This window comes from Epargyreus clarus, unplaced genomic scaffold, assembly GCF_041222505.1.
Source record: "Epargyreus clarus isolate Ecla_fem2 unplaced genomic scaffold, WU_Ecla_fem_2.2 ptg000008l, whole genome shotgun sequence".
Lineage (NCBI taxonomy): Eukaryota > Metazoa > Arthropoda > Insecta > Lepidoptera > Hesperiidae > Epargyreus > Epargyreus clarus.
The window spans coordinates 8,684,234-8,710,553 of record NW_027332216.1 but is presented as its reverse complement, the minus strand read 5'-3'; the positions used below and the strand labels follow the sequence as shown (position 1 = coordinate 8,710,553).

The window sequence follows — 26,320 nt, the reverse complement described above, 5'->3', positions numbered from 1 at the left end:
CTCGAAATAAAGTAGCGAAAATAAAACTTCCCATTTCGTAGTGGTCAGACCTAAAAAATCATCATTATCTGAGATCGAATTGTTAGATCAAAACTTAGTAGTAGTCCGTATTGATATATTTTTATAATAGACTTATTAGTTTATCGATAATTTTAGTCAAAAATCGAATATATTAATCGTTTTAAGACCACCATCCCTAGATCCGCGTCAAACCGGCTCCCTAGCGCGCGGTTTGAGTCGGTAACTTACGTACCACACCCATTCAAAATTCGTACCACGACCTTGACAACACTAATTGAAAAGGTTACTGTATTCAATTGTGCACTTCCATCTGTTAGTATGATTGACACTCCTATTGAGACCTACTTTGGAACTCGGCCTAGCAATCGAAAGATCTAACTTTCGCTTGTGAACGTGTGTTTTTTAAATTAGTTTCGTGTGCAGTATCCGTGACATATAAGCACGTTTGCGACTGTTGAATCGAACTGTCGACTATTAACTGTAATAGGAATAAAACGTTTATTTTCTACGTAATAATTGTATGGCCATTATCCCATTAAATAACCATGACCATCGACTGATTTTTATTTTTCATTTACGTTTATAAGAATCTATTTTTAAAAGTATAATACATTTATAAGGAAATCCTTTTTAATAATTCGCGCGTCTTATATGCGGTCAATACGTAGGCACATACTCGTAGTTTAACGAGAATATATTTTTTAACATGAATAACAATATATTCCTAACGTATAGCGATTCATAGAACTCACTCTACAATTTAAATCTACGTTTACGTACAATTTAATACATAGCTTGATGACAAATAAAACAATATGATGATAAAACATGGGTTCAAATTTGTGCCATTTGGTAACCGAACCTAAAAAGTAAAACAATTAACTTCTTTACCAATAAGCTCATTCGACTGGAAAATAAACAGTTTAATTAATTTGATATTGGATCACTAATTAATTAATACATCAGCAATTGAATTACCAAAAATTAAATATGACCATACACAGACTCATTTACTACTAAAAACACGATACGTCCGAAATTATATGATAATTAATCGATCGCATATCAAATCATTCTAGTTACTGAAATAAACAAGTTATCATTGATTGAAAACTTAGCACGCTATTATGGAAAGTCGGCCGACAGGTATGCCTGAGGTGTACCTTCGATTAATTTATCATTTAAAATCATCTCCATCATTTATGTACGATAGGTATAGGTACGTGTACAAAAAGTTTCTCGAACATGATCGCAAAAATAATTTTGTTGTAATAACCAAACATAAACTAGTTTCGTACAGTACCTACCTATCTATATAAGTTTAGAGTAGGTATACTTTTTTTTTATATAATATAAGAGTAGCAGACGAGCATGCAGTCCACCTGATGGTAAGTGGCTACTGCCGCCCATGGACATCTGTAATAAACCCCAGATAGGATTAGATATTCCTACCTGAGGTCGGCCACAGATGCGCCGCTACTCCTGAGGACCAAGCTGGAATGCCTCGGAAAAGTCTTTCTCCCTTACCACACCCTTCAGAATAAACTTATATTGATAGATAGGTACACAAATATGATGTACTTGTCTAATGTAAAGGATTAAATAGTGTGAAGTGCCCTTTACTAAGAAAATCTCATAGGTTTATTTCAGTAGCTTTAACATATACTAGAGAATTATCTTCGGCGCAACAAGCGTTTTCGAATTACGTTGTTTTAGTAAACTTATTCGCCTACTACTATAGTAAAAATTCTAAGACGAACGAACGAGACGAAATTATATTAAAGTTTTCTCGTTCAAGCTTTTGAAATTTCATTCATTTGTTCATTGTTATAATTTCAATAAAATGTTCAACAAAACCATCACGTTTACATTATCCTCCCACTATTGATTAGTTAGACCATATCTACTAACTAAAGAATAATGCTGTCAGTAGGATTCAATCTTGAATCATTAAGTCAAGAAGCCTCTTAAACTCGTAATATCAATGTTGTTAACATTTTATTTCAATTATATTTACGCTATAGATTTGTAGGTCAGAATTATTCTACTAGTGTTTCCTTTCACTATTCTATTGAATATTATAATTTACCTATAAAATATTGTTTTAGTATATAAACCAGTCGCCCTTCCTCGGCGAACAAAATGTCGAATTATTTATAGTTCATTTGTCAATGTCTAAGTGCAATTCGACATAATTGTTGGCAAATATTCCTTAGGATCGAGTTAATTTTATGTTGGTAATTTAGTTTCGCATGTTTGTAATTAATTCTCTGTATGTTCATGCTATATTTTATTTCTACCCAAACGAAAGAGGTTATCCATTTAAAGTAATACATTAAAACACATGTTCCTATAATATAAAAATATTTTTAAGGAATTAATGGCAAACCTTTTTTTAAACTACCTTTTTATTTTTTGTTTACGAGGGGGAAACCTTCAAAAGGTACCCGACGACGTGGGAGCGACGCAAGGTTATGTGGGACTTTTACCGCACTAAAACCCCTCCGGTAGCCGTTCTCAGCGCTTGGTGGAGAACTCCGGGATCTCCGATGGAACACAACCGGAGTCCTCCGAGCGCGATGCCCCTATCGGGCTTGGAGGAGCAGTTTACGCTCCTCCCGCACACCTGGTGTTTACGACGGTATGCGGCCACACACATCGTCGTCCTTCCCGGGGTTGCTTGTTGGACGGTTCGTGCTCCCACTCTTGCCGCCCGCAACGCCGGAAGCCCCTTTTAGTCGCCTTTTACGACAGGCAGGGGATACCGTAGCCCTATTCTAGTCCCGGGACTACAGGGACAAATCCATAGCTACCTAAGACATTTCCGTATAAGTAAGTCCTTAACACAAATTAAAGAGGTCATGTCTATATCGTCTAAAAACCAATACTTAATCTGTTTCAATTAAAAATACACAATCTACACTTACACTTACAAAGAATCGGTACTTCATATGTGTTATGGACAAAAGTTACATCCTTAGTAATTCGGTACACATAAGAAATAATAACTGCTGTTTTGACAACCCTACCTGATACATACAGTCACGATCAAAGCTCTACTTTGACTACAGACTATTATTATTTCCACATTATTGCTTTAAACTATTTGTATAATTGCATTAACCTTTTCTGTATACATTTTCTTAGTACCTATACGTAATTAGCGTAACCTAATCTATTTTCAATTCGTTACACATTGAAAATAGTTCTATAGTATTAGTTCATATTACATTCTAATCAACGTTATATAGATTTGTTTGTGCCTTTACGGAAATAATTAAATCACCGACCTTGATCACCGCAGTTTTAAGCACCTGGCAAAAAATTCGCCCCTCATGATAATTTTAAACCTATGTACGTTTTTAGGTTAATCTATTAAAATCCGTTCACACTTTTTATGCTTTCCATTAAAAAAGATAATAACCGTGAAAAATATGAAACAAAATGTAGCATTGTCATGTTTTTAATAAACTTCAAACATGGAAGTTTCCATGTACGTTGGTAATTATTTAAATTCTTATATTTAACTAGCTGACCCAGCAAACGTTGTATGGCCATTTAATAAAAAAAAATTAGGGTTGTACCACCCCTAACATTTAGGGGGATGAAAAATAGATGTTGGCCGATTCTCATAGATACCGGATAAGCACAAAAAATTTCATCAAAATCGGTCAAGCCGTTTTGGAGAAGTATGGCAACGAAAACTGTGACACGAGAATTTTATATATTAGAAGAAGATTACTTATACTTTGAAGTGAATGCCAATGGACTTTGTTAGAAGTACCTACTAAGATAATAAGAAATATTTGCTAATTTAGTGAAGAATAGTGTTATACGATGTAGGTACCAATGTAGATACTGATAAATATTAATCATAAATTACTGATGAAACAAGATGTAGAGTCTCACTTATAATTTACAGGTAATTATAAACGGTTCTTTAACTTCTAATTATCATCTTTATCTCTTTTTACTTACTTTACTTCTTTTTGTTTAGATAGTTTGGTTCTGCCGACTTTTTTTTAGCTAGTTAGCAACTATGTATGTTTGGGGGCCTCTAGGTTAGTGAGCCCGGGTCGGGTCGCCCCTTCTGCCCCACCCTTAGCCTAGAAGGCTAGGATTCCCCTAATTCCGGGTCAATAAGCTAAAAGAGAGCGGCGTAGCACTGGACTCAAAAATATCTAGGCCACCTACGTAAAATTTAACGCGCGGGGAACTCATGATAAATTAGTTCTTCTGACACAAGGTATGCACAAATGTACACATTCATTCAATAAATCAACCTTTTATTGCTTGTCAAGTTGATGATTAATAGGTTTGTAGATGTTTGCTTTTACATCGCGGTTGAATAGTACTCTACGTACATCTTTATCTTATATATAAAATTCTAGTGTCACAATGTTAGTTATCATACTCCTCCGAAACGGCTTTACCGATTTTCAAAAAAAAATATATGCATATTCAGAGTCTGAGAATCGGCTACTATCTATTTTTCATACCCCTAAGTGATAAGGTTGTTCACCCTTAACATTTTTTTATTTATATGGCAACACCACGTTTGCCAGGTATATTACTAGATGTATTATCTATATCTTAAGGTCAGAGCCTTTTATTGTCAACTGATTTTTTTTTTACTTTGGTAACCTTTGGCAAGTTTATACATTTATTTTTTTGGAAAATGTAAGGTCGAATTATACTTAATTTTACTAACTTCAAGTACAACCAGGTAATAAAGACCTACATTGATTGTGTTCTTGACAATTTATTTTGAAAACAAGACTATAATAAAAGTACATTATTTGGCGAACTAGTTTGACTGCTCAATATATACAATTATTGCAACTGTGCAAGTACTGTTCGTCTAGATAAAAAGTATATGCTATTAATTATAACTTCTAGTTATATCTAAGTATTCGCTACGGCAATTTATATTTAAAATAATACATTATTATTCATAACTATAAATTATTTGACATTTATTGTATAAGAAATGGATATGGTATTGTTAAATATATTATTGCAGGAAGTAGGTATATACCAATATCAATTATTATTTTTTGTTGGTTTCGAATAATTAACAAGATAATATTCAAATTATTAAAACACAATACAAAGCTCACTGCTACTACAAAAACTTCACCTACATCTTAATTGCTACTAGAGCCTTTTTCTTATCATGCGCTATTGTACACGCATGCGGTTCTCTCCCGCACGCGTGTCACGCGTATCGTATAGTTTTACAGATATAATCCGTCTAAAACTGCAAGTCCGCTCCGAATATAGAAATGAATCGCGTCGCCATAGCAAATTGTATGACTACACCTGTACCCTTACCATGAGTTTTTACGTTTTGACAAGTATGACTGTTTTGGTATTTGTTTACGTATTGGCCCAAACTATTTCCGAGTTCTGACATAATCCGCTAGGGGCGCTGATTGGAAATTATATGGGCAAATACGTACTGCTCACAACAACTTCAGAGGGAATTAGCAGTTTGGCGCGGACTATACTTTCATGTTTTTTTTTTTATAATATAGGAGTAGCAGACGAACATGCAGTCCACCAGATAGTAAGTGGCTACTGCCGCTCATGGACATCTGTAATCAACCCCAGATGGGATTAGATTAAATATTCCTACATGACTATCCTATGCAGTTGATGTCGCTACTATCCTGAGGACTAAACTAGAACGTCTCGGAAAAGTATGTCTCCCTTACCACACCCTTCAAACTGGAACACAGCAGCGCCTAACACTGCTGTTATTAGGCAGAAATAGGTGTGGCGGTGGTGCCGCCGGAGTCGAACCACAAAGGGTTCTACCACCTTCATACAAACATTCGTGACGCGAAGTGACTGCACTGAGTATGATCATGTTCATCTCACGCACGCGGGTGAGACGAACACGAATCCGCGTGACAAGAACTCTTACTCCACATTTCGAACTTTTCATACAACGTACGTACAACGTCATGCACAACTCAGCACACCTATCAAGATCATTGCATAACGACGTTGACAAAAAACACGTTACTACGCTCTCCTTTTGCGAATGTTCAAGCTTTTTATGACGCGTCGTAAGTGGGCACGTCGTATGTACGTCGGTTTGTTTATATAAGTCAATTATCATTTTAATGCGTTACGCAATAACGAAAGATAAAAATAAGATATTAATACGATCAAATCTTCTTTAGTATCGATTAATTCTCAATTTTCTTGTCAGTGCATTTTAAACCGAGACAATAAAAATAAATAAATTTAAATGTAAGTAGATAAATTTAAATTTGGTTTCAATTAAACATACTTAAGAACACACTTTTATGTGATATTAAGGATATTAATCTTTGATGTTATTAAATCCACCCAAAAATGTAAAAAGACCCTAAGATTAATAAACAGGTTGTGAATAATAAGAAAGCAGAGTTGTAAACTCTACGTCATAAGTTCTGTGTCATATGTATCTACAAAAATATAATATGAGATTGTTTATATACTATGTCATTATTCATATTGTATCAAAAGGAAATTGTTAACTTTCTTCGCATAAATATACGAAACTAGTATTACAATATGTTATACTAATACTATTGATATAAACACAACTCAATATTCACAACCAAAAACCACATCACTATACACGTTTCAGTCATCCGACTATTAATAAAACAATACTAATAATGTGTTACAAAAACTTACCAAACGGTCTGTAGCCATATCAAAGATGAGGATCTTGGGTGGGCAGACACGGCGGAAGTCATCCAAACTGGTGAACACTCCGGCGTCTAACACCCAGAGCCTGTTGCAGCGGTCAGCACGAACTCGGTACACAGATATGAGACCTGTGCAGTTGATATCGCCACGGCCAGCTGAATGCCATGACCAATCAGGGTACGCCTGGAAGTAAAAACATAGAGTAGGTATATTTGGACACCTTTGAAGGTGGTAGAAACCTTTGTGGTTTGTCTCCGGCGGCAACACCGCGACATCTTTTTCTGTCTAATATCACCAGAGTTAAGCGCTGCTAAGGAGTAGCGATACATCTGTGACCAACCTCGGGTAGGAATATCTAATCCTATCTGGGATTGATGACAGATGTCCATGGGCAGCAGTAGCCTCTTACAATTAGGTGGACTGCATGTTCGTCTGCTTCTCCTATATTATAAAAAACGCCTTCTAACATTAAAGCCTTACTAGGCTTCTCTGACTTATGGATACATAAAGACGCACATGTACCCGGACACATAAATCTAAAATCGTCATATGCGAAACCCTGCGCATGTTATGGTGTGTTGCGCCATGAGGGACGGAATATTATTAAAAGTACTTTCATTATACTCTTATACTTTCGAAGACTTTTCGAAACAAAGTATTACATTTTCTTGAAAATCTTGGAATGTAGTTTACAAATACAAAAATATTCACTCGTAATTGAATAAAAGAGCATTGCAAGTCGTTTGAAGGAAAAAAACTTGTTATCACAATGATCTCATTTACAATGTATGGGAATTCTCATCGAAGACTTTTTAGACAACCTACGGAATGCCTATATAAGGAAAACTACATTCAAGAGACAGTGTTTATAAGTATTTTATATAAATCTTTTCTAGTAAGAGTAGTGGCCAAAATTTTCTTAAAAGAAAAAATAATATAGGTACCTATACAAGAAGTTGATATCAATTACATTTAAATATGTATCAGCAATATTATATTTCTCCTTGTATCAAAAATAAAGAATACAAAGTCAGATTTTGTTTAATATTGTTTTAAGCTAAATTCGCTATTTACTATTTATCGATTTATATAAGAGATGCTAGTAAACTTTCAATCCCTAATGAGCCCTATAGTAACCTGCTAAACAATGATAAAATGTGTTCTATCGTAGTCATAAACTTGTAAAATTCACAATAGCTTTTTAAAATTTTCTAATGTAAGTGAAACTGTTTGTTGTACTTTCATTTATGGTCTAAGATCCCAATTAGGTCGACCTTCACTGAGCTGGTAAATGGATGAAACGTTTTTTTATATCAAATTAAATATGTCAAAAATGCAATGGTTAAATGCAATATTTGAAATGGGTTGACAATATCAGTCCACAATAAGATAAAAAAAATCTTATAATGGTTTGGTTAATACGAGGAGAATTACATACCAAAAGTACGAAGTCTACAGAATGTGCAAACGTTAGGTTGACTGTTTTTTTTATTAATAAAACAATTTATTTGTATTAAGATAAGTTTCATCCATTAACCAGCTCGGTGAAGGTCGTCCTATACTGGCATCCTCTACTATCAGTATCGCACCTAAAGTATGTTGTCAAACGAACTCTTAACACACTCGCTCATTAGCATAATAAATTGATAACTAGCCTAACATAACACTCCGGAGGTCAACAAGCAATCTGCTTAACTACTATAATTATTATGTCATTTATACCGCTAATAGAATGCTCTAACACACATTTATTTTTGGTTTTGATATTTTAATATCCATTCATCATTTTTACCCAAATAGTTGGTCTATTAAGGATTTATTTCATTTTTCAGTGGGTAAGTGGGTAACAACAACAACATATTCTTTATTTGTACACCAAATATAGGCAACATATAAAAACAATATATGAGACAGCATACAAATAGGCGGTCTTATCGCTTAGAAGCGATCTCTTCCAGACAACCTTTGGGATGGAGTTAAAGATATATGAGATCATGAAAGGGGAAGATGGGGATGTTTTTTTTAATACGCTACACTGTTACGAGTAATACATAGTAGTAAAACTTCTATCAAATTGATACTTAATTTTAGTAGATGGAACTTTTATATTATAACGTTAAATGTAACACCAACAAGTTATTATTAGACCAATAAACTATTGAGTGGTTATAAAAGTATGTATTTAATAATTTATGTGTGTTTTTTGTAAATTCACAGGCATACTATAAACATATTATGTCAAAGATAAAAGGGGTGTCAACGGGGTAATATTTTGTCTATTTTGGTCAGCGTACACAAACTCGGGGGAACAGCTAGTGAAATATATAAACGTTATAGTATGTTCACGTTACATTATAATCGTGCTTGCGGTCTCGCGATCTGGCGGGCAGGTCTTGAAGGTCAGAGCAACTCTATGTGGCTCGCCCTTCACGCTTTCTCGTGACCGTCGTTCGCGCGTCGTGTGCAAATATAACCAACGACCATATGGACAATACATGTGTCGAAAAATAAAATAAAATAAACATACTTTAGATTATTAAATATATAAAAGGTAGTTTTAACTAAGTGATTATTTGACAACTAAGTGATTATTTGACTGACAAAACGGTGTGGTCTGAAGTAGTTTCAGCTCCACATGTACCATTAGGTTAAGTTTAAGATTGTAAAAAACATTTTTTTTAAATATGTATGTTATGGAGTTTCTTTCGCCGCTTCTTCTCCATAACGAAACGCCTTGTGAAGTGGTGGTAGTTGTATTGACATTAAAAAAGTGATCTGTAAAGAACCTATTTTGAATTAAAAAAAAATGATTTGATTTTATTTATGTCTCTTGATCTTGTTATGTTGGGCAATAAGCGCTGCTCTGCTTCAATTGAAAGTATTTTGTAAGACAAATATACTCATACGAGACGTTCCAACTTAGTACTTAGTAGCAACGCGCTCTGTTAGCACTCTAATCCGACCTGGGATTGATTATAGACGTCCACAGGCAGCAGTTACTAATTTCACACTATGATGGAATGCGAGCTCGTTTGATATGACTCAAATAATATATACAATATGCTATAATATAAACACCTATTTGTATGAAATAACTAATACGAGATTGTCATATTGGCAGCATAAATTTATTTTAGAATAAAATCCCAATTAAAGCCTGAGATTAACACACAATGTATTAGTTGTATAATCTCTTTAAAACGTATAATCTATTTTCTAATGATACATTAATTTTATTTTATATGATGTGGATGTAAATGACTGCATTTATTTGTAAATTTTGTTGTTGTTGCAAAACAGAATTAAGTCTCTTCTACTCTGCTAATACTCTACTTTCATATAATACCGGAAGACGTGAATTTTTTTTGCGAAAGAAATTTCGCAAGTCGTCTTAATAAAACTATTTAAAGTGTAAAAATTCGCACCTTGAATATAAAACGGCTACTTATTTACATAATTATTTAATCCGATGTGGTGTGCAATATTAAACATTTAATACCTGATTAGTACGAATGTTGTAACTATGCTGATGTGTAAAAAGTGATAGATAAAATAATCCTTTCTTTTATTTACATATGAATAAAACTATCCATTTGTTATTTTAAAGTTGCTACCTTCTTCGAATTTGGTGTTTTTAAATTGTCTTTTGTATGGTTTTATCGTCATTTGATATTTAAATTTTAGGATTGTTAAAACGAAGCTAAACGGGATATTTAGGTAAAAATAGAAAACCATACAGGAAGCTTCTTAGAACTCTTCTTAAACTAAAGGGAGATTAGCTTATGTTTAATTGACCTACCTTTCATCCTGTAAGTCATGGGATTCCGGCCAAGGTAAGAGAGTTTAGATTATAAATAAATCCATAGCTCACATCAAAATTTAATATTAAGTGTAGACCAAGAACACGCAAAGGAGGTACGTGGATTAAGAAATACATGAATGTTTATTGGACAAAAACAATGTGTTCGCGCTAAACATGAAATTAATTTATTTAATAATTTATTAATTGTATATATTGACATATTAATTGTTATTATGATTAGTATTGACATTGTGATTCATTTATTGACATTATTGACGTTATTTATGATTAAATGTACCAAACTAAAGCAAACATTTTAAATATATAAATTGTTCTCATGAAGTAAACACTATAATCTATATTGTATAATTAAATGAAAAGTAATCATAATTAATATAATTATAATGAAATTTTAAAATTTTGCATGCTTCCCTGAAGCTAAGTGTGAGAAAAATTGTAATACTCCTACCAACCCACATTGTACCACATTTAAAAGCAAATAAATGAATATGAATACCTAGTACAGAGCGCATTCATCGATATAGTCAATTCAATAGCCTACCTGAAGTACAGGACTGACGCCTGGTGGCAGCGAGCGAGGAACCCAAGCTAGCGTCGCAGGCACGCCTGCCCGTAGCCTAGGGATCCCAAGATACAAGCGGTCCCAACCGATCTCCAAACCAGTTGGCGCCGTGTTCTCTGGTTGAAACTTCTCTAGCAGCACCGGGTCTGGTGGGAAGTCAAATTGTAGCAAACTCCACTGGTTCACTACTTCAAGGGTCGCGCTGGCCACTGCCAGGCAAGCGCACAACAGTATCGTCCGTGCTTCCATTGTGATTTTCTGTGAAAGAAAACAGAACGTTAGATATACATAATAATATAACATAACATATAGTCTTGGCAAAATAGACACTCCATTATTTAGTTAGCATTTTTTTTAATGTATTTTTGTATAGGTAGTTTAAATACTTCTTCAGAATCTGTGGAAAGGTGATTCATAGCTAAAAAGAATAAAAACATTTTTTTTAGATAATCTACAAAGATTAGTACGGCATAAAATTGAATGATCTACAAATTTGTTCTAATTCATTTTACGAAAACAAGTACCGTTTACGGAAAAAATGCAAACAACGAATATTTCTTCAACCATAGATACTTTTTGCGCACATAGAATCGACGGGGACATATTTGGGAATTACTACAAACCTATGACTAAATTTACGTCTGTTTTGACCGAACTATAAGTCTAGGTTAAGTTTTGTTTTCATACATAATGATATGAGTGAGCGAGATTAATTCCCGCGAAAAGATACATACTTTCCAAACATATAGGTGGCGTTGTTCTCGAAATCTATTTTTTACAATTGTAACCAGACAAAGTTTGCCTGGGGCAAGTCGTATTTTATTAATAGTACTAACCAGGCCGTTACTTTTAAGTATACGACATTTATATTTCTGAGTCATAAAAAGAGCACGATATTACGAGTTAAGAACTTATAGTTCATGGACGGTTATAATCAAATCATGATTTTAATTTGGGGATAACTAAACTAACCATTACCTATACTTAAAAACTTTGACTTCTGATCAACTATATTGATTTTGGTAAAACTATAGTTATAATATTCCATATTACAAATAAAGTAAATAAAAATAGAAGAGAAGTAGCAAGTCGTAATAACCCAACATTAAATGGTTATCGAAACCCACGGAAATCCGTAACGAACTCTAAATAGAAAACGAGTCCTGCCTGAAGTTGATTATAGGCATGTTGGCCTGGCTGTTTACCACGCCAATTAAACCAGAATAGTAATCAAGTCTACGTCAAGTAGGTATTGGTGTTTGCTGAACCATGACGAGATCAAACACCTTTGTAAACGTAACTTTTGTTCGTACCTAATCTAAAAACCATTTAGAATAAATGCCCGGATCTAGGGGAGCAAGCCGGGCCTATACCCAGGGCGGCAAATTCAGACAGCAGCCAAATTCACACTTTATAAGGAATGGAAAACTGGTCATGTAATTAACTTTAGTAGGCATGGTTTGGCATATTTCAGTTTATACCCCGCCTAAAAAAATTGAAGACCCGGGCCTGTATATACGAGTACAATCAAAATCACACAAGTAATTCTTGGAGAACAATACAAAATGTAGTTAATTTAAATGTCACCAGGCCACTCAGATTGTCAACGTCAAGTCTTGAGCAAGATACGCTCGAAGCGATTTCAAATTTATTTCACATTACTGAACAACGTATGGAATATAAAATAATAGCCTTCTCAGGCCTGGGACATATGGAAATGTACATCACGTTATGTATGGAAACTGAGATGTACGATGTGATACATGTCATTGTCCTAGTACGATTATTTATTACACAAAAGCTTTGAAATATGTTCAATTGAAACGTTCTCACTCAATGCAAAGCTGCTGCTTATAGAAATAATGAAGACGTAAACATATTTTTGAAACATATTGATATAATAGTGAGTGATATAAGTGAGTATCTAAAGTAACAAGAAGTTAAGAAAAAATATTTCATAAGTGAAGGAAACTTAGTTTCTGACGTTAAAAGAAGAATTGCTCTAAATGCTCCATAAAAGACGCACATGTGTTTCTTCTCTTAAAAGGTCACCATGATCATCAATCCATAACTATTCCACTTAGGGATTTAGACCATAGTCCACCGTACTAGTCAAGTACGGATTCGTAAACTTTGACCACCTTTAAAAACTTTTTTAAACCCATAGGCGAGTAGGTTTCCTCGTGATGTTTTTCTTCATCATTATACCACTTAAAATGTGTAGTTACTGTACTAACGTTTATAAAAATGTTGTGTAAGGATAAGCGAAAAGTTACGTTTTGGTCTAGATTTGTCTTGTTGCATCTATCTTTAAACGTGAAACATGTCTTTGGCGATAAGTGACTAGCACCTTAGTTGGTATTCACACATGTCACTCACGTGCAGTCTGCGAGTTAGGCTTACGATCTGAATATTTATGATCTATAAAGTTTCCTTAGTCTACTCTCTCTGGTCTTACGTCTACATTTATTAGGTACTTTGTATGGAAATAGTGTAATTTTGTAGAACTAAATAAGGTATTCTGACACTCTTGCTCACTGGTGTATAAAAAGATCTACTTGTTTTTAAACTAATTAAGTAGTTAGAAGTTAATATATTGAATACAACTAGTCAACACATTACTGCTCAACTGGCAAACACGTGCATCTCAGAGAGAAGGGTTTAAGCCGTAGTTCATCAAGCAAGTGCAGATTGGTAGACTTTGAGTAGAGGTGCGCATTATATATCACTGAAGTGAAAAGAGAGATATATATCTTTTCAACTCAGTGATATATATCACCCTTTTAGCTAAGTAACTCACTTTAGCTCAGTAGCTCTGTAAAGATATAAGCGACATTTTATATCAGTATATCAGAGAATCAGATCAAAATGTTTTGACAACATTTTTGATTCCTATAATTAATACAAAACTGGCAAGAAATTATATATAAATTTCACAGCCAATACTATTTGTATATCCCTATTTTCATATTCTTAGCAAAGAAAAAAGATTTTAATAAGTGTTTAAGACGTAATGCATTTGACTCGAATCAGACTCTCTCAGTCAGTCGCTCATTTGACTCATAACTCACTCGCGAGCGAGTATAAAACTGTTGAGTTGAAGAAGATCTTATATCCGGAATCGTATGGACCTATGAACTCAACCATGTGACGCGGATATAAAGATATAATTCAAATTCGTCGGAGTTGATGAGTGATTAGCTCTTTGGTGAAGATATATATCTTTTATATCACTCACTCGCGAGCTACTCAAGTCTAACTTTGAGTACTTTTTTTAATAAGCCTCAAGTATAGAGGTTTTCTCACGATGTTTTTCATTACCGTTATAGATATTGATAATTAATTTCTAGTACGCATATAATTTTGTAAGCATTGATAGTCTACTGGTTGAAAGTCGACCTTACAATCGGCGGGTCCGAGGTTCATCCTAGGCATACAACTCTGATTATTCAAAGTTATGCGCATATTAGAAATTTCACATGCTATAACTGTAAAGGAAAACATAAAGTAATGAGTTAACACGTTAGCTGCGGAACGCGGCCATTTTATCTTATTTGGCGCCAAAAAAAGGATTTTAGTCTCCTTCGGGCGGTGGGTTTTAATACGCCTCGTGCCGCCACAATGTCGGGTATAGGACGAGGTTTAAAACAACTCGTAACGCAGTAATGGAAAGTACAGAAAAATCTGTGCCGCTGGGAACGTGTTAAGGAAGACATAAATATGAAAATTAAAGCCTAGAACTCACAACCTAAAACCCCCAATTACGAAGCTGAATTCCAAACTACTAGACTAGCACTGTTTACCGACATAATGAGAGTGACATGAATACTTGTCACAAAGTAGTTCATGTCAATGTGTCAGCATATTAATAACAATCAAAAGATATTGAATACTGTAATCATTTAGACTTCAATTTAATTTTTATCCTTGTAGCAATCTTGGACATGGAAATGGATTTCTATTCACAGCTGTGCTAGCATAATGGAATGTTTAATGAACCCAGCGTACCTCCTGCAAGGCCGAGCGACGGGCTCCGCTTGCTTAGGTCTCGAGATAAATAAATGGTACTTAGTTTCCGGAATTATTTCTATTACAAGTATTACGACACAGTGACAAAACAAAGATAACTAAAATAGTTTAGTAAACATAGGTAGGTTTATGAATAGGTATGTTGAAGCTCACTGTTGTCAGTTTTGCACTGTAGTGTGTTATTATGAGTCTAGTATATATATTAGTGGAGAATAAATTCAGATCTTTTACCAAATCAGTACTATGAGGTTGTGTTTGAAAATAATGACTTTATAGATGTTATAGACCTTGTCTATAAATTAATTCAAAACTGAATTATAGAGATAGAAAGAAAAGAAATAGATGAGAAAATTGAAATAAGAAAAAAAAATAGGGGTGGTGATTTTTTTGTGTACCAATAGACAGATATATAAGTACTTATCCTAATTAGTAATCCTCATTACACTGAAATCTTCGTATGACCATTACAATTAAGTTACCAAATAGGTAAATAGGTGTCAATGACTCACAGCAAGTAAGCAATATGAAATCGGGAGTGTAATGAGTTAGAAATAAGGAAATTCTTTTATGCTATTTCCATAATTTCTCGAATATTTCTCGCATAATAATCATGCCTACTTCGTATTGAATTACGTTGCTGCACCAAGTTTTGCATTAATGCAACAATGTCCGTTTTACAGATTTTTGTTTAGAAGACTTTACTAATATGAACAATTTTATTTTATTCTAACTGACTTTGACTTTGTATAGAGTATACAGATAGGTATATTTCGACGACAGTCAATCTTTAGTATACTATAAAAACCGTCAAGTGTGAGTTGCACAACGTATAGGAAAGGGTAATTAAGTCAGACTGAAAAATAATCTTATAATCACCAAAAATAACTTTGAAATGAAAACAAAAGTTAGACATGATAATTATGATTCTTCTTTGAAAAATTTTGAAAACCTATCTAAAAATACCTCATAGTTTAATATCCCGTAGTGCGTCACCAGAATTTCTTTTTTGTCATTGTTTAGCGTTTGATTAGCACATCTACTCGTACCTTCGAAATTCCATTCATGTAGTACCAATAGTCTCCGACTAAAATTGCTGTGACATACGGATAGACGTGACAAATTATATAGATTCCGGTTTTGCCATTGAGTACAGATACGACTATTACCGGGGTACAGAATCATAAAACACACGGGTTAGGTATAATATTGATGCAGATGTAAAATTGTACGATTGTAATTGTAAACATATTTGTTTTAAATGTTCGCACATCACTTCATAAAAATATAGATATATTTTTTTAAAGATACCAAGTGAACCTACAATTTCAGTCGTTATTACCTCAGCTCCGATATTACACCAACGAACCTTACCTAGTATTTATAACAATCATTGATTACACGATTTCTTAATAAACGTTATTCGTTTGTTATTTTACACAATTGCAACACGATTGCTGTTTATTTTGCGCACAGCAAGTGTTATAAAAATAATTAGACACCGCGCGAGGCAGCGAACTCCGATGGCTTTAAAAGATAGCGTTTAATTGTCCAAAAATAATTGGACAATAAAGTATTTACAAATACTTTAAACTCTGAGGTTAATGCCATTAACACTTCCTGTGTAAAACTTGTATTAGGCCTGTCATGCGTACGTGAATTAATCATATTTATATTTAAGCAAATTAGAAAGTAGTATTGATAACGGCACTCCAGCACAAAAAGTATGAAGTATACGGATACGGTAATGAAAGAGTAATTATGATATAACGAGATATGGAGTATTTACTTTTTAACTACTGTGCGTAAGTGAAGGACACGGTAACTGATTTATATGTATTTACTAGCAGAACCCGCGGCTTCGCCCGCGTAAAAAAATTTGATATGACATACAAACAACTGTAATCGTAAACTTGTACCTTTAACAATTTTAACGAAAAAGTAGCATTAATATTTAATTAATAAAAGCTTTTTTTTCGTCACTTTGTACCTAAATTGGTCAAGGTTTCTTTAGAAACATACACTAAAACTCTAATTAGTGGACTGTAATGAAACTTTATTTAAAATATAAGTTTCATGTAGGATACAATATTTATTATTTACACTATTCCATAGGAACCGTCCATCTATGGGGCCTTACATACAGTGGTTCTTTCCAGGATCTCTGACTGGGCGATTAGAGCTCTCATTCTTACCAATTACCCGCAACTCCAGAAGTCCCCCTTTAGTCTCGTACGACAGGCAAGGGATACTGTAGCCCTGTTCTAGCTCAAAATTTTAATCCAAGATCTATGTATCTATCACATCACCATCACTAATCCACGCATAACCACAACCATACCCCACGGCAGGACAAAATGTTGGCACATAGTGTGTCCAAAGTAGTTGCGACGTATCTAATCAGTATACCAAAATGTAGGCCAATTTGAATAAACTTACGCATTATCATATATAAAATTTGCACCCGTCCACGTGGTCGTGCATTTTAAATATGAATAGACGTTATCTAAAATTTCACGTTTCTAAGTTCGAACCTAAAAGATTCCCCTATACATACATACATGTAACACTTCCTTTACCTCCTTAGTAGAATTTCAAAAACATCCTATGTACATATGCATCAATAAATACTTTATCAGCAAATTTCTGGAAGCTAATATTCAACACCAGCGGTTGGCAACCCGACACCCACGGGTGGTGTGTGGCCCGCGACTTTCCCTTGTGGCCCGCGGGTCTGTGCGTTACTAATAATTGGCCAAGTGCAAGTCAAACCCGCACCTGGAGGGTTCAGTACAACCATAATTTTTTTATTTTTTTTATTTTTAGTATTTAATATTGCAGCAGCCATTAAAGTACACACATTTGAACTGTCTACCTCTAACGGTTCAAAAGTTAGTTGAAAAAATAACGAATAGCAGTTTGTTGTAGGGGTCCCCTTTTTGTTTTCAACTTTTATTTTTATTTTTAGTATTTGTTGTTATAGCAGCCACCGTTATGCAACCTCTGTAAAAATTTCACATGTCTATCTATTACGGTTCCAGAGATAGAGCCCTGTGACACACGGACAGACAGCGAAGTCTTAGTAATAGGGTTCCGTTTTTATCCATTAGGTACGGAACCCTAAAAAACCGCTGTTCTGCACTTCAGCACGCGCAATACATTGCCATGTTAAAAATATATGTTACTACGGCCGGTGGAATTTCGCCCTACACTAAACTTCTCTGCACTCTGTTCTTTTTCCAGACACGCCAAAGGAAGTAACTTCAATAACGGTTTTTTAAGAAACTTTCTTTACTTATAGCACCCTAATGGGGTTTATTGTTGAGTTGCTAAAAATGCTGAAAAATAGTGATACATTATTTTCAACCAGAAAGCAAAATACCAATTTTCATAGACTTTGCTTCAAAATCTGCGGACTTCTAAACGAAGTTTCTACCCCTATTATACCCTCATAAGGGTAGATTTGCCATAAATGGTGTTAAAAAAGTTCTATTATTCTATTATTCTCACCAATTACCTACATTTCTTACAGTCCTTGCTTCCAAATAAACGGTTTTTAAAATAAAATTCCATCCCCTATTAAATAACCTTAAGGGTTGATATTCCAAAAACTGTTTTATAGGTGTCCTATTATTTTCAATCAGAAAGCCAAATAACAATTTTCATAGACTTTGCTTAAAAAGCTGCGGACTTCTAAACCAAGTTTCCACCCCTATTTTACCTTCTTAAGGGTAGATTTTCCATAAAGGGTGTTAAATAAGCTCTATTATTTCGAACCAGAACGCTAAATGCTGTTTTTACAATCCTTGTTTCCAAATGAACGGATTTTAAAATAAAGTTCTATTCCCGATTAATCGAACTTAAGGGTTGATTTTTCAAAAACGGTAAAATAGGTGTTCTATTATTTACAATAAGGAAGCTGAATACCAATTTTATAGACTTTGTTTCAAAATCTGCGGACTTCCCAACAAACTTTCAACCCCTATTTTACCCTCTTAAGGGTAAATTTTCCATAAGTGGTGTTAAAAAGTTCTATTATTTCCAACAGGAAAGCCAAATGCAATTTTTTATAGACCTTGCTTCCGAATTAACGGAGTTTGAAATTAAATTCCAACCCCCATTTAACGACCTTAAGGGATGATTTTCCAAAACAATGAAATAGGCGATTAATTATTTTCTATCGAAAACCCAAATACCGATTTTTATACAGTTTACATCAAAACTGGGGGACTCTTATACAAACCTACAACCCGTATTTAACCCAAATAAGGGTTGATTTTCCAAAAACGATAGAATTAAAGTTCCACTATATCTTACCAGTGAGGCAATAATGGCTAACTTTCATAGGGCTGGCTTTCAAATCGGAAATTTTTAAAATTAGCTGTCAACCCTTATTTTACCAACTTAAGGGTTGATTTTCCAAAAATGGTGAAATAGGTGTTTAATTATTTTCTATCGAAAACCCAAATACCGATTTTCATACAGTTTACATCAAAACTGGTGGACTTTCATACAAACTAACAACCCTTACTTAACTCATATAAGGGTTGATTTTCCCAAAAACGCTAGAATTAAAGTTCCACTATATCTAATCAGTAAGGCAATGACTAACTTTCGTAGTGCTGGCTTTCAAATTGGCAAATTCTAAAATAAGCTGTCAACCCTTATTTTACCAACCTAAGGGTTTATTTTCCAAAAACGATTAAATAGGTGTTTAATTATTTTCTACCAAAAAGTTAAATACAGATTTTCATAGAGATTAGATCAAAACTGGGGGATTTTCATACAAACTTACAACCCTTATTTAACCCACATAAGGGTTGATTTTCCATAAACCGTAGAATTAAAGTTCCACTATATCTTACCAGTAGAGCAATGGCTAACTTTCATAGTTCTGGCTTTCAAATTGGCAAATTTTATAATAAGCTGTCAACCCTTATTTTACCAACAAAGGGTTGATATTCCAAAAATGGTGAAATAGGTATTTAATTATTTTTAATCGAAACCCCAAATACCGATTTTCATAGAGTTTACATCAAAACTGGGGGAATTCCATACAAACTTACAACCCTTATTTAACCCACATAGGGGTTGATTTTCCAAAAACGGTAGAACTAAAGTTCTAATATATCTAACCAGTAAAGCAATGGCTAACTTTCATAGTGCTGGCTTTCAAAATGGCAAAATTTAAATTAAGCTGTCAACCCCTATTTAACCACCTTTAGGGTTAATTTTGAAAAAACCCTTAGATTAGATTTTTATTACTTTATATCAGAAAGCTAAATACCAATTTTCATCCAGTTTGCTTTAAAACTGACGGACTTTCATATTAACTTTCAACCCCCATTTAACCCCCTTAATGGTGGAAAATCAAAAAATCCGTTCTTAGTGCGCATCTACATTATAAAATAAAGCTATATTCCAAATTTCATGATTGTAGCTTCAGTAGTTTCGGCAAAACCTTGATTAATACGTTTCGAACGTGAGTATCTTTTCGCTTTTATATATATAGATTATACCTTAAGGTAATAACACGTACATATGACATAATGTCGCATTATGACAGGTGACGTCGTATCGCCAAGCGATATCATGTCGTGGAAATCTACGGCATGCATCGTAAAAAAAAATCACGACACGACATCCCATGTGGTACGATGCACAGCGTGATGTAGTAAAAACTGATGATGCAATTTATAATATCAAAGTCAAACATAATGGAACGTTATAAATCAAATATTTTCTACGATTCTCGATATTCTTAAAATCAAGCAAGAGAAAAATATGTCGGAAGAGCGGCCATATTCCATGTCAATGATGACTTTCCTTAAAATTTAAACATCCTATCTTATTATTTTAATTTCTAATAATTTCCACATGGTATCGATATCGTTGTATTTTAGGTACATCGTACAGCATTTCGACATAATATTGTTTTTATTGTAATACTTGTAATCAGATTGAAGCTAGCGTTAACAATCCTTCTGAGGCACAAGTTGTTCCTAAAATCTGATGTCATCGAAACTGGATTAAGTTTCGCAATGCATTTGCATATTGTTGCAGTAGCCGTTGCACACGGAGGCGCACAAAAATATCTAGAGTCGACAAACTGGATTCTGTTTTACATTTTAAAAATGTATTTGTTATAATATAAGTATTATTTGCGTAATATTTGCCATTTAGAAATAATATTTGGTAACACGTATTTTAGTCTTATCTATACGTTATTATTCTACGCTGTTGAGTGACTACAGCCAAAATTTTCGTATTAAATAATAAATAAATAAGGCATAGATTAGTAAAGATTACTCACTCCTAACAAGAAAATGTACCCAGTTTTGAGAATTGAAATAGTTGCGTAAAAAGTTTTGAAACGTCTCCGTGCTAAAATGTCCCTAAAATATTTGAAATTATTATTATAAATTATTTAATTATCATGTAAATTACGCAGAATTAGTTATTTATTCGTAACTTTCACTAAAAATGTTTTTATTTGTCAAGCCATTTGCGGCTTCATTCAATTTCAAGGCGGCAAAGTATCTAATCTACGAAATAAGGTAATTAGGTCATAATTAAATTAAATAAAATTAGAAAGAATGAGATGAGGTAAAAGCTAAAGACTTAGACTACCGTCTAGCAACCATATTGCTTGCTATATTGGCTGGTAGCTTTAATAAAAACATTAATGTGCTTATATGCAATGCAAATTCTTGCACTATTTTAATTGATATGTGTCTTTAGATTTTCACGGCATTTAATGCTGCTGACCTCGAAGATAATGAATAAATATTGTAAAAGATGAAACAAGATTTAAGTTATTGACAGTACATATTAATATACTCGTATTTATAGATCGGACAATACTTGTTAAAGATAAAAATAATTATATCGCGCGAGTCACTTTTCATCCAACAACAAAAAGAAATATAATGATATAGACAAAGAGATACATAGTTACAGTTTACATTTCTTCTATAAGTATAGCTAAATGATAGATTAGCTATTTAGAACAGAATTTTATTTAATAAAGTATAAAACTTAAAGTTTTAGATAAGTATTCTGATTCGATTTAATGTATTATCTACGTGCTCTCACTTAACCTATTTAATTACCTTAAGACATATTTTTCATCCTCATAGTGCCTATCTTCGTTAAAAGGACCTCCTATACAAACTATACAAAATGAATGGAAAAATAAAATAATGTATTGTCTAGTTCTACTAGATGTACATAGAAATATATTTTAAGATATTTGCCACATGAACTTCGCAGTTTAATATACGTATGTGCGCATAAAATCCTTACCAACAAAAAAACTGACAATCGTAATCCTAACACAATAGGCCCTATACTTGACGATTGAACGATTTCCACCAACAAGTAACTCATCATTATTCACGCGTATCCATTGACCGTCACTGAAAACAATGAATTATTTATTATCCTTAATTAATACTAGATAAGGGAAATTAGTGTGGCGTGCATAATACTTTTCCATGTCATATTATCGCTTATTTAAGACGTCCGGCGGTCGTAATTACGAATCGATAAATCATACTGCTATTCTGTGTACTTAACCTGTCCGTATGTATTAGACCACAATTCATTGACTCAAACGTACTTTTAGGTAATATTAGACAAATGAGTATCGTTTAAACACATTAGCTCTTAAGTAATTGCACATAAGCAGTGCTTTTAACGTTGGGGTTTCCATTTGATTTATTAATTCTTAATTGTTAATGGCTCTATTAACGATGTTTGAATGATGTGTGTCGAACTGTTTATTCATGAGTTTTATATTCTTTTAGCGAGGTCGTTCAGAATTTCATTGTAAGATGTTTTAAAGATGGTATGGTTCGCGCCAAACTGCTAGTCTGCTCTGAAGTTGTTGCGAGGTGTAGTACATAGTAGTGTAGTCATACAATTTACTATGGCGACGCGATTCATTTCTTCTATATTCAGAGCGGACTAGCAGTTTTACGCGAACTATACAAAATATTATGGTTGAACAGGGACGGCACCACCACCAATTGTTTTGTGTAAATTATAATAACATTGAAAACCCTATTTATGATTAATTAAAATCTTAAGCTTTAAGGATCACTTTCTATGATCGATTTTAGCGATCGCAATCTGTGATCATTATTGTTTTGCCTGATTGAAAGTAATCACCGTCGTCTATGGGCATTTAAACCACTTCGAGGAATCGCTAATGTGTCACCGCTTTTGGCCTTTTTTATAATATAGTAGTAGCAGACGAGCATGCAGTCCACCTGATGGTAAGTGGCTACTGCCGCCCATGGACATCTGTAATCAACCCCAGATAGGATTAGATATTCCTACCTGAGGTCGGCCACAGATACGCCGCTACCCCTGAGGACTAAGCTGGAACGCCTCGGAAAAGTCTGTCTCCCTTACCACACCCTTCAGACCGGAACACAGCGGCGCTCAACACTGCTGTTATAAGGCAGAAATAGGTGTGGCGGTGGTGCCGCCCGAGTCGAACCACAAAGGGTCTACCACCTTCAAGGTGGCTCTAAAATTTTTGAGTGTTATTTATTTGCACCTTTCTTAAAGAGCCCCAAGTCATAGCGCTCCGGCAATATCTCAGTAGGAAACTCATTCCGTATCTTGTACATTCATGGCAAGAACGTCCGTGTTAGATTGAGCTATTATTACAATTGAGATTGTATGAGATGAGTTGCATGCATGTTAGCTCGTAAAAGCAATTAGAAATTACTATAATTAAATAATAGATAGACATAATCGACAAAGACTAACTTTAGTCTTGTTTATACCGTCGTACTAAAGAAAGTGTGTCTGTCAGTCCGCACTAATTACTTATTATCAAGTATTTATTATTACACATTTTTTTTAATTAAAATGCATTAATGTGTAACAATGACGTTATGGTGCAATTAACTCCTCGAAACACTAGAATGGTTCTGAAAACGTTTATTACATATCAATTCTTATTTACTTTGTAATATTTCCCAGTTTAATTACCGGAATCCTAAAAAACCGAGTACGCAATGACGCTACATGACACTCAGACTCAACATGCATGCATATAAAGTACAAAGTATAACTTAATTATGTTGGAAGAATGTTTAAGCAAAAGTAGTGATGATTACAAACAATATTTCCACAATAGCCTTATATCAAAATGAAAAGCAGTCAAGTGCGCGTGGGGCCTGGCACCAAAAATTAGTTACATTTTAAAATATTTTAATGTGAAAAGCATTATTAAACTCAAAACAACAAACTCTCAACTAACAATAGAATATCCCTTTAATCAAAAACTATACAATACCAGCTGACCCGGCAATCGTTGTGTTGCCGTAAATAGAAAAATGTTACGGGTGAACAACCCTTGTCACTTAGGGGTATGAAAAATAGATAGTAGCTAATTCTCAGACCTACTGAATATGCATATAAAATTTGGTGAAAATCGGTAAAGCCGTTTCGGAGGAGTACGGTAACTAACATTGTGACACGAGAATTTTATATATAAGATTAACCCTAGTTACCCACGTTATTCAAAATTCTGAATTTATTTTTTTTAAAGCTCTCACCTTAAATGTCGTAAAACGATGTCATTTTTGAAACCCTGTCCAATCCATTTAAGGTACCGCACACAGAACGTGTACAGAACCTTAAATGGAAGAGAAGTCGGATGACATTAAAATGTTAATCTTATTGCCTTATCAAAAGTAAATAAAAACTAAAGATCAAATGTCGTACATACTTATAAATATAATTATAATATGTAGTACATTTTAATTGTAATAGCTCGTACGTTGTATAAGTAGTTACTTTTTGAGTTTCTGTCTTACAATACAAAAATATATGTATTTTAGTGTCTATTTTCAGATGCAGCCAGTAGAGGTGTCACAGACAAATTACGAATGTTGTACGACCTTTATGTAAACATATAAATAAATAGTCATTTACCATTTAGGTAAGGACCATATACGTACAGACAAGTCAGAAGTGTTAAGATCAACCACATATCACGCGTCTCGTGGACATAATTACTATCAAGTAGAAATCGCGGTCAATGATGCTACTATTCGTTTTTACCTACAAATATTTAAATGCTGCAATGTTAATTATACAAGGATTCAAGAGCAAACATTGATTTTGGCAATAACTATATCGTAATAGGTGCAATTCTTACATGAGCTATTTTAAAATAACTGAACTAAAATGCTTAAGCATTTAGAAAAATTAAGTACATTAGTTGGGCTTGACATAATATCGGCTAAAGATTATTAAAAGTTAACTATCAGATTTAAATTATAGGGTAATGTGGTCATCTTTTTAAAACTAGGCAACATCGTACGTACCACGTTCTTTATTTGGAGTAATATATGATATTAAGTATTTAATAAAAATCATGACCAGTCCACAACTTATGAGTCTACTATTTCAGTCTTCCGATATTACCCTAACTAACCTGTTACCTTGTACATACGATTCGCGTAGATAACGGCACAGAAAAGTTTAATTACGGATGGTTTTTAGCATAATATGCATTTTATATTTGGCCTATGTGGGTCTTGGTGCTTGTTACATAATTATTAAGGACCAAAACTCAAAGGAACTAAAAGAGAAGGGATAAAATGTACATTTATTCACAAATATTACTACTACCGAAAAGTTACTGCTAAGCTACATCTAAAACATAAGTAATTGAACAACCGAACGAATTATGTAGTGCAGTGCATTTAACATTCGCGCCATATCTTAAAACAAAATCATCAAATAACAAGAAATATTAACTTTCATAATGTCATTCTTAATGTCGGCAAGTTGGCAGTGAAAACTTGCAACGACTTGACACTTACATGTATTAAAATTGCTCTAGTACTTTTGTGATTAGCTCTGACATGAATAATGTACATTCCAAATATAAATGAATAGAGTGACTAAAACATTATGCCCATTTAATTTCAAATCAATTAATATTCAAATTACACCAATGTTCGCAAATCAAGTAGGTACACCAATGTTCACAAAATTGCGCTGAGCGTGAATCTGTCGCTATCGCAACCAAAACATTTTTGTTTTGTGGTCATTGGCCAGTATAAACGAGAAACCGAAAGTGAATCGGATTCTTGAGTAAAAGCGGAGACGTGAATGACATGCGCAATGCCTGCCCAGGTGTCCACGGTCGC

General features: G+C 33.8%; 1 protein-coding gene across 1 annotated transcript in view; it reads right to left on the bottom strand.

The window, feature by feature from the left end:
• The window catches only part of LOC140744353 (dopaminechrome tautomerase-like), a 63,918-nt gene that overhangs the window by 19,558 nt on the left and 18,040 nt on the right, over positions 1 to 26,320 (bottom strand). The window contains exons 2-3 of the mRNA XM_073075920.1: positions 11,094 to 11,372; positions 6,715 to 6,912 (exon numbers count right to left, since the gene is read on the bottom strand). Coding sequence (XP_072932021.1) covers positions 6,715 to 6,912; positions 11,094 to 11,363 — 468 coding nt within the window. The 5' untranslated portion in view covers positions 11,364 to 11,372. The remainder of the gene's footprint in view (positions 1 to 6,714; positions 6,913 to 11,093; positions 11,373 to 26,320) is intronic.